The 9954-nt window shown below is 35.7% G+C and overlaps 1 protein-coding gene across 1 annotated transcript; it reads left to right on the top strand.

Annotated features, from left to right (window-relative positions):
• Nucleotides 1–6074: 6074 nt before the first annotated feature.
• Nucleotides 6075–6827, top strand: LOC120147309 (secreted RxLR effector protein 161-like). The gene is made up of 2 exons (XM_039160715.1): nt 6075–6439; nt 6584–6827. The coding sequence occupies exons 1-2, from the start codon at nt 6075–6077 to the stop codon at nt 6825–6827; spliced, it is 609 nt and encodes a 202-aa protein (XP_039016646.1).
• Nucleotides 6828–9954: the final 3127 nt, after the last annotated feature.

Raw genomic sequence — 9954 nt, 5'->3', positions numbered from 1 at the left:
GTTTTCTTATTTCTTGCTTAACTCTTCCAAGAAACTTTGGAGCCAGATTATTTCCTTGATGGATTCCGTAACAGCGACATATTTTGCTTCAGTTGTGGAGAGAGCAACTATCTTCTATAGTTGAAAAATCCAACTCACTGCAGTTTCTCCTAGAGTATAGACATACCCTGTAGTGTTTCTTCTGATGTCGACATTTCCGGCTAAGTTAGCATCTACATAGCCTATCAGTATCATATCTCCACCTTTAAAACAAAATGCTTTGTTTTTGGTACCTCGCAGATATTTGAGGATCCATTTGACTGCTTCCCAGTGTACCTTACCCAGATTATTCATGTACCTGCTAACAGCTCCTACTGCTTGAGCAATATCTGGTCTGGTACAAACCATGGCATACATTAGACTTCCAATTACTGAGGCATAACCATGTGTGCACGTTCTTCCTCCGTATTTGGTGAATGTTCTTTGGAGGGTCTAAAATGAACACCTAAAGGTGTACTTACTGGTTTAACATCTTGCATGTTGAACCTGGAGAGTACTTTGTTGATGTACTTAGCTTGTGATAACATCAAAGTCCCCGACTTTGTGTCTCTCTTAATCCTCATCCTAAGAATCTGCTTTGCAGCACCCAAATCCTTCATAGAAAACTACTTCGACAATTTTTGCTTCAAGTATATAATCTCTTGCTTGTCTGAGCCTACAGAGCATGTCATCAACGTACAACAATAAAATAATGAAGTTATTGTCGAACCTCTTGATGTAGCAACAATGATCTACTTGGCATCTGGTAAAACCACTGTTACTCATGAAGCTATCGAACTTCTTGTACCACTGTCTAGGAGCTTGTTTTAAACCATACAAGCTCTTCTTCAACCTGCATACCGGGTTTTTCTTGTCTGCCTTTATAAAGCCTTCTGGCTGCCTCATATAGATTTCTTCCTCCAAATCACCATGGAGGAAAGCTATCTTCACATCTAATTGCTCAAGATATAGATTCTCTACATCTACAATTTTCAACACCAGTCTGATTGTAGACAGTTTCACGACTGGAGAGAAAATTGCATTATAGTCAATACCTTCTTTTTGTTGAAAACCTTTGACAACCAATCTTACTTTGTAGAGTTTGCTCCCATCGTGCTCTTCTTTGATCCTGTAAACCCACTTTTTATAGAGCACTTTCTTGCCTGGTGGTAATTCAACTAATTCGCAAGTCTGATTTGACATAAGCGAGTCCATATCATCTTTCATGGAAGACTCCCACTTGATTGAATCCTCCACATGCATTACTTCATCATAGCGCTCTGGTTCACCATTGTCAGTCAACAACAAGTAGTACAAAGAAGGCGAATAACGCTGGGTTGGTTTAGGAATTCTGGAGGAGTGTCTTAGTTATGATGTTTCTGGTTCTTCTTGAACTGCTTTAGGACTGATCTGAACATCATTTCCAGAAATCTCCTCGAACTCAGCAAATTCCTTTATTTCAGCTTCAGTATTGAAGCTACTTGATTCTATGGTTGACATGTCTTTGTGTCTCACATTCTCATTGAAAATGACATCTCTGCTTTTGATGATCTTCTGATTTTCGTAGTCCCAAAATCGGTAACCGAACTCATCACCACCATAACCAACAAAGGCACAATTGTTGGACTTGGCATCAAGTTTACTTCTTTCAGCAAAATTTATGTGAACATAAGAAATACAACTAAACACTCTTAAGTGTGAAAGGTTTTTTTCTTTTTTTCTTCAAACTTCCTATGGTATTCCACCATCTAAGGGAATTGAGGGCCCACGGTTAATCAGGTAAGCTGCAGTGTTGATAACTTCAGTTCATAGTATTTTAGGCAAGCCGACATGTATCCTCATACTTCTGGCACGTTCATTCAGAGTTCTGTTCATGTGCTCTGCTACTCCATTCTGCTACGGTGTCATAGGAACTGTTGTCTCTATCTTGATCCCATTGTTTGCGTAGAAATCTCTGAATCTCCTATTTTTGTATTTTCTTCTATTATCAAACCTCAACCGCTTGACTTTCAAACCAATCTCATTTTCCACCATGGCCTTCCATTTTCTGAAGGTATCAAAGACTTCTGATTTCTTCTTCAGAAAATAAACCCACACCTTCCTTGTAGAATAATCGATGAAGGTGACATAATATAGTAAGCCTGCAAGAGATGGAACTTGAGATGGTCTGTATACATCAGTATGAACTAACTCTAACTTTTTTTGCCTTGGGTGTCTTGCCAATCTTTGCAAAACTAACTTTCTTTTGTTTGTCAAAGATGCAATCCTCAAATAGTCCGCCATCTACATTCTTTAGATCCGGCAACTTCTCTTTTGACAAAAGTGTCTTCATTCCTTTCTTGCTCATATGGCCAAGCCTTTGGTGCCATAGGTTTGATTTTCTATCAGCATCTGCTACTGTAATGATATTCTCTAAATTTGAGGTTACATAGAGAGTGCCAATATTCTTACCACGAGCAATGACGAGTGCTTCTTTGGTAATCTTCCATTCACAGCCTTACAGAAATCAAATTTCTTTTGAGGCCAGGAATATGTCTCACTCCTTTCAGCTTCCAAGTGGTCTGGTTTGGCAATTTTAATTGGATGTCTCATTTTCCGACGATCTTCAAGGTTTCATCATCAACTAGATGCACCTTCCCAAAATCACCACTGACATAGTTCTTCATGTTTTCTTGGCATGGGGTGGAGTGGAAAGATGCCCCTAAATCCAAGATCCATGATTCAATCAGACTGTTGTCGCTTAGAATCATGGCATCACCTGTCTCCTCTGTCATGTTGGCAGATTCTTGTGTGTCGGTATCTTTCTTAGTGCTCGACAATCTCTTTTAAAGTGACCCTTCTTGCCACAATTATAACAGGTAAAATATTTATTTCCCGTTCTTGATTTTCCCCTTCTGGATTTCGATCTGCCACGATTTAAATTTCTTTATGAAGTTCTCCCTCTAGACTTGATTGTGCAAGGCTGAAGAGCTTGATGCTTCACCCAATTCTCTCCGTCGAATTTCTTCACTCAATACCAAATCCTGAACATCGTTGAATTTTAATTTGTTGTTTCCCAACGAGCTGCTTACTGCTGTAACAATAGCATTCCAACTGTCTGATAGAGATGATAAGTAAAGCTTGAACTTCATCATCGAATTCAATTTCCACGGAACTCAATTAGATTGTAATTGTGTTGAGTTCATGTAGGTGTTGAGCCACTGATGCCCCTTTCGCCATCCACAAATTAAATATTTGACTTATCAAGTGAACTTTGTTTGAGGCTAATGGCTTCTCATACATACTGGAGAGAGCCGCCATAAGACCCGCCATAGTCTTTTCCTTTGCTATGTTGAAAGCAACATTTCGGGATAACGTCAATCAGATAACTCTAAGGGCTTGTCTGTCGAGAAGAGCCCAGACTTAATTCTTCATGTCATCTGGTTGCTTTCCTTAGAGATGTTGATATAGATTTTTCTGGTACAGAAAATCTTCAATATGCATCTTCCAAAAGCCAAAGTATGCACCATCGAACTTCTCAATTTTCACATTCCTTTCGTCTGCAGCCATCGCTCTCACTCGAATTTGGCTTCGTTTAGATCATTTTTGACAATTCTTGCGAACCATCATGTATTAGAACACATCCGTCGATAAATTAGTATCGCCAACAAATATTTTTTACTATTTATAAAATTCAATATTCATGTGAATAGTAACCTCGTAAAAAATTGACAAAATTCATAACCAAATGCTCTGATACCAGTTGTTGGGAAATAAAACGAAAGAACGAGTAATTTCCCTATAACCAGATTAGTGAGAATGTGAAATAAAAGCTAAAAAATAATACCCGAAATTGATAACGGAGTTCAACCAATTATGCCTATGTCTCCGGACTACTGCAGATCTTTTACTAAGAGAGAAATTTTACAGGTGTTTGTGAAACACTCACTACTCATAAGAAAACTCTCTAGTATTGAGAGAAAGAAATAATTTGGGATGATTTTGAAGCTAAATGGGTTAGAGTATTTATAGTTAAAGCTTAAGGACTAATCTTATAAATACCCTAAAGTGTGCAAGAACTAAAATGTAATTATACCAATATTATTTTCAACAAAAATAAATGCACCGAATTCAGTGCCCCCTTAGCCCATCTTTTTGACTCCCCCTTAGCCTTTTTTTAGTTTTCTAACATCATATGTTTCCTAAGTAACCCTAGGAGTGGGTGTCTCAATTGTTCGGGTATTAAGGGAATGAATAATTTACTACTACTGATGATGTGTTTCGACGTTAGAGATTAAGGGTTATGCTTGTGAGGTATATTAATTGATATCAAAGTTTTATTGATATTCTGGTTGAGAGAAATGTTTATAAGGATGATCAAAGGTAATGTAAAAAGTCAAAAAGGATTACATAATCTTTTTATCCGCTGGCGTTTTCACGCAGCTCTTTGAAATAAATGGTTTGAGGAATATCTGGCTTGAGATGTTCATCGCGATTGATTATTTTCTGATGAAAGGTGTTACATGCTTACTACACTAATTTTTGATGGGAACAATTGGATTACAATGAGACAGTTCACTTCTTTTAATTTATGCATAGAGCTGTAACTAATAAGAGTAAGGTCATCAAATGGTAGACCTGATAAAGGAGATACAAGGAAAGAATTGGAAAAAGGATTATGACTCTCATTTGTTCTCGAGAGAGCCCCTTTTTTCATCCATGTTCTGTGGTTTAAATAATGCCTTTTGTATTGGTGTCATGACTGAGGCCATGATGCTTATTTGTAGGCTAGCGGGATTGATAGGCCTACTTGATGTGATCAACTATCAACTAATTCTAGCATATCATGCGTGCCATGACAAGGGATATGTAAGAAGATTGTGATTTTTCAATGAGTGTAAGGCTCAGGGCCCCCCATTCTTATATCCAAAGATATTCTTCTGTGGTGGCTTCATAGGAGTTATTGAGAGATCTTGATTTACAAAGTGAAACAAATTTGAAATGGGTATAATAATTCTGAAGTTAGAATGGACTTTTCATATCTGTAGCATTTGAAAATAAACCTAAGAATATTTTAAGGTCTCAACATGGTGTGTCGGAGATTTGAAGACTTTAAGGGCACGTTTGATTATTCTTCAAACTTAACACTGTTAATAATAGTATTAAAACAATGAATGAAATTAAAATTTAGATGTCAACTTGAAAATAAATGTCTTTTTAATATCAACTTAAAAGAACATGTTTAATTCTAGTATCAATTTAAATATTGTAAAAACTGATAAAATTACGATAATTATTTGTAGAATAAAACTAAAATGTATAGTCTAAACCAATTAGGAATATCTTTCTAGGATATAAGATGGAGGAAATTAAGGATAAACTACCTCTCAATGTATATTATGTTAAAAGACAAGAAATTAAGATAGCTCAAATAAGTTTGAGTATAGGAACATTTTTGGAGCAACACATTCATATTTTCACTGTGTTTGTAGTACTGATTGGAAGCCTAGGAAAAGCGATTCGAGTGCCACAGAGTTCCATCTAGATGACTGCACCAATAAATTAAGGATAAATTTGTTATTGTGAAATGATCTGAAATGAGCTGGTTGCTTAGATGGCTTCTCATAGTTTGTTAGAGTTAGTTAAGGTTGTTGTTAACAGTTGAAACTGCTAGAGCTTCTACTAGAGTTTCTAGAATTGCTTCTATCAACTATATAAATATAGCTTTTTGTGATTGAGAGGATAACAGTCATATAATGAAGTGAATTCAGTAATCTTGCTTCTTGTTTCCTTTATCTCTTCTTGTGTCTATCGAGTATTATAGTAAACTATAACATTATATATTTGCTTGTGTATATCGATGATATCATTGTTACTGAAAGCTGTGAACAAGAAGTACAAGGTATGATTAATAAACTCAATGGTCAGTTTGCTTTAAAAGATCTGGGGGGTTTGAATTTTTTCTTGGAATTGAGGTATGTCGAACATGTGGTGAAATCATTCTAAGTCAGTAGAAGTACATACGTGATCTCCTGTGCAAGAGTGGCCTCGAAGATGCTAAAGGACTCCCCACACCTATGGCTACGGGTTACAAATTGACTGCTGATACCGGGTCACCGGTTAAGGATGCTACACAGTATCGGAGTATAGTCGGTGCGTTGCAGTACGTTGTTATCACTCGTCCCGATGTTGTATTCGTAGTGAATAGGGTATGCCAATTCATGCAGTCTCCGTGTGATGTTCATCTTCAGGCGGTAAAGCGCATATTAAGATACTTACAGGCCACTATCGACTTTGGTCTTCGATTTTCAGCATCACCTCGCTTGTCCTTGACAGGGTTTGCTTATGCAAATTGTGGATCAGATGCAGATGACAGACGTTCGACCTCTGGTTACTGCATTTACTTTGCGGGGAATTTAGTTTCCTGGGGCTCTCGTAAACAGTAGGTGGTAGCTCGCTCTACTGCAGAAGCTGAGTATTGCAGTGTGGCGTGTGCTGCTACTGAGATAGCATGGCTTGAGTCCCTTCTAAGAGAACTATGTATGACTGTTCATGGCAAATATGTCTTGTGGTGTGATAATTCTAGTGCTGTTGCAATATGTATGAATCCAATTCTTCGTTCCAAATTTAAACATGTTGAGCTTGATATGTTTTTTGTTCGAGAGATGGTGGCTGCTGGAAAACTCTATGTTCAGGAGGTTCATGCTTTTGAACAAGTGGTTGATGTTCTAACTAAGCCATTGTATGCTCCTATGTTTTTTAAACATCGACAGCGGTTACTTGTGTCTCAAATTCCAGAAAAGTCTCTGATTTCAAGAGTTGAGGAGTAAACAAGTAGAATCTGCAGTACCGGGAGTACTGATGCATGGTGTTGTGTATACCTCGGTCTTGCGTAAAGATGGTTTCTTAAACAAGGAGGTGTTTGCAGTAGGGGGAATGTTAGTGTGAAATGATTTGGTCTCGTGGAGTCGGTTTCTTAAACAAGGAGGTGTTTGCAGTAGGGGGAATGTTAGTGTGCAATGATCTGAAATGAGCCGGTTGCTTAGTTGGCTTCTCATAGTTAGTTTGTTAGAGTTAGTTAAGGTTGTTGTTAACAGTTGAAACTGCTATAGCTTCTACTAGAGTTTCTAGAATTGCTTCTATCAATTGTATAAATATAGATCTTTGTGATTGAGAGGATAACAATCATATAATGAAGTGAATTCAGTAATCTTGCTTCTTGTTTCTGCCTTGTTTCCTTTATCTCTTCTTGTGTCTGTCGAGTATTATTGTAAACTATAACAAAATTTATCAAATTTTAAGAAGTTTGAAGAGGTTCGTGTTCGATCTTGAGCCACAAATACATATGCATTCTACTATATTCTTGGAGATTCACTACAATCGCTCATGTTCTTTAAAAAATATCGTCTAATTCTAGGCGTTGTTCTGTCTATTCATGGACAGGTAGTTAAAATCTTTGCAATGTCTTTAGTGGACTTAACTACACAATGCTTTATACGCCATGGCCCATGAGTGTTGGCCGGTGGGTGTGATTATGTAGCTTTGTTCGGCCATAAAATCACATCAACTTCTTACACTTGTTCTCCTTGCCTCCAATTAATAGCCATGAAAATTGACCTAACAGTCCATGACATGAGATGGAAGAGTCAGTGTGGTTGTCTCTTTGATTGGACCATGGTAGACACTGGGATTTGTTGGTTTAAGAAATTAAGGTCCATGCTATGAACTGTTTGGTCTGTACTTGTCAGGCAATGTTGGATGGATTAAAAGCAATTGGTAGAGGACCATCATCAATGCATTCCTATAAGAACACACATCTTCCATATGTATCTATTCAAACTTAGAAATTTAAGAAAAAAAATATTTTCTTTAATCGTTGATGTCATTCAATCTATTCACATTTTATTTGTTTAACCCGAATAAACTCATAAACATTAAGCGTTAAAATTAATTTTTATGCATTTAATATTTGACTCCATAAACATTTGTGATTGAATTTATAATTCTAATTAAAACCTGTTTGGAAAAGGTGCACTTACCCTTTACCCTATGATTATTCTATCACCCATTATTACTTTTACATGGTAATTATTTCATACATTGATTGATAGTAGAAAAATATCAAAGCATGTTTACTTATCTGTCATTTCAATATTTAAATGATCATAAACTCAAAACATTAAATTCTTAAATCTTAAATTTAAATTTCAACTCTTAAAATATGTAATTTTAAACACTAAATCTTAAATAGGACACCTACGACATAAAATTCTGCTTATAGAATAATATTTTTATCGTCGGTATATGAGATAATAATCCCTTTAAAAATTATATATTTCATCTTGTATTGTAACATCAAAAATATATTTCATCTTGTATTTATTGCTAAAACAAAAGGCATATCAAAGCTTTCTTATAGCTTTACATTATTTTCCTCTAGTGTATCTGGCCTTCTTACTCAAGTATACTTAAAAAATTATTATTAAAATAATATCTATTTACGAGTAATTTTTCAAATGACACCCTTTTAGTGAAAATGTTTTCTACATAAAGCGTTTATTGCGTATATGACAAAATATGGCACACTTTTAAGAACCTAATTCATAGAAAACGCCTTTACCACATTTGCAATAATCGATTTTCGTAGAAAAAATATCATTTCAAAAAGTAATCGTAAATAAATATTATTTTTTTTATAAAAATATATTCGAGTAAAAGGGTCCGAGTATCTTACATGTTTGGTGTTATCAACCTCCCCCTTAAATTTACTTTATGTGGGAGAGGAGCTGTTATGGGAGTAGTTGGCTTCGTTTGAGGAAAAGAAATGAAGAAGAAACAAATGCTACTAAGTACGTCCCCATTATGAATAAATCCTCTCTCACGCCTTTTCCAATAAATTTACTGAATCCAACCACAACTCCACAAATGCATGTAAAGTACCATCTACACTCGATAAAAGCTGCTGCCTACTGCCCGAATCCTGCAATGTTAAAAATGTGCAGTGACGACCATTTTGCATTTAAAAAAACATGTTTGGTAATCATTGAAAACCCATAAAACGTCTATTAAACTCAAAATCTACAGGAGACAACTTTTAACCGTATATGTTCTAAAGATTATTGACGATGTTTTCTTCTTATTAGTTTTGTTATTTTAGTTGATTGTAAAATCTGTAACACTAATAGAAAGCTATAATACCAGGAAATGTGAGGCCCTATGAAAGTAGTTGAAGAATTAAGGATGAATTTAGGGTTGTAAACTAATTGAGTTTGGCTCGAGTATTGCTGAGTTCGATTTGACTCGAAAGGTTTAAAGTTGAGCTTGAATCGAAAGCCCACGAGTTTAAAATTGACAAACTCAAACTCGACTCGAACTCGAAATATTTTCAGGCTTAACTCGATTGAAGCTCAAACTCGAATTTAAACATAATCCTTAAGAACATGCAACGCGAAAATGGTTGTAGAAAATTCTGTTTTTTGCTGCACAGTTGCACCTAATTGCATTGTCGGTGCGGCCAATTTATTTCAAATGCCAGTTTCTGAGCAATCGACCAGGACACTGGTAATTTGGTCCTGTTTTCTTTTATAGATGGATTTGGTTTTCTTCTTATGTACGGAAATGAATGTAAAAAAGACAGGTTTTGTAGCCAAGAAGTGTGTGTGTATATTTATACTTGTGAAAGAAGAACATTTATTCTTATGTCTAAATTAAGGAAAAGAATTTTATCAATGAACATTTTTTTCTTTGATACATTAATACTTGTTTTGTCTCTTTTTTCTTTTATTGGAATACTTTTATCCGAAAGAAATCTAACAAATTGCCCAACTCCTCTTCAAGGCAAAGGTGTACCTATTTTTAAGGCATAATGACAGAACTAGGCTCAAATGTTTATAGAAATTGTCACTTTGTTCCTCATTCTTTTTTTTAGAGCATTTTAATTCCTAACGTTTTGGTTTT

This window comes from Hibiscus syriacus, unplaced genomic scaffold (assembly GCF_006381635.1).
Source record: "Hibiscus syriacus cultivar Baekdansim isolate YM2019G1 unplaced genomic scaffold, ASM638163v2 tig00110937_pilon, whole genome shotgun sequence".
Taxonomy (NCBI): domain Eukaryota; kingdom Viridiplantae; phylum Streptophyta; class Magnoliopsida; order Malvales; family Malvaceae; genus Hibiscus; species Hibiscus syriacus.
Note: the sequence above shows the minus strand (reverse complement) of the source record. Positions and strands in the feature narration are given on the sequence as shown.

Bases quoted from the DNA above. Each gene is read 5' to 3' on its own strand.
- LOC120147309 (XM_039160715.1), top strand. From the start codon at position 6,075: ATGGCTACGGGTTACAAATTGACTGCTGATACCGGGTCACCGGTTAAG. The intron at 6,440-6,583 runs GTAGGTGGTAGC...TGATAATTCTAG, and splicing joins TCCTGGGGCTCTCGTAAACA to TGCTGTTGCAATATGTATGA.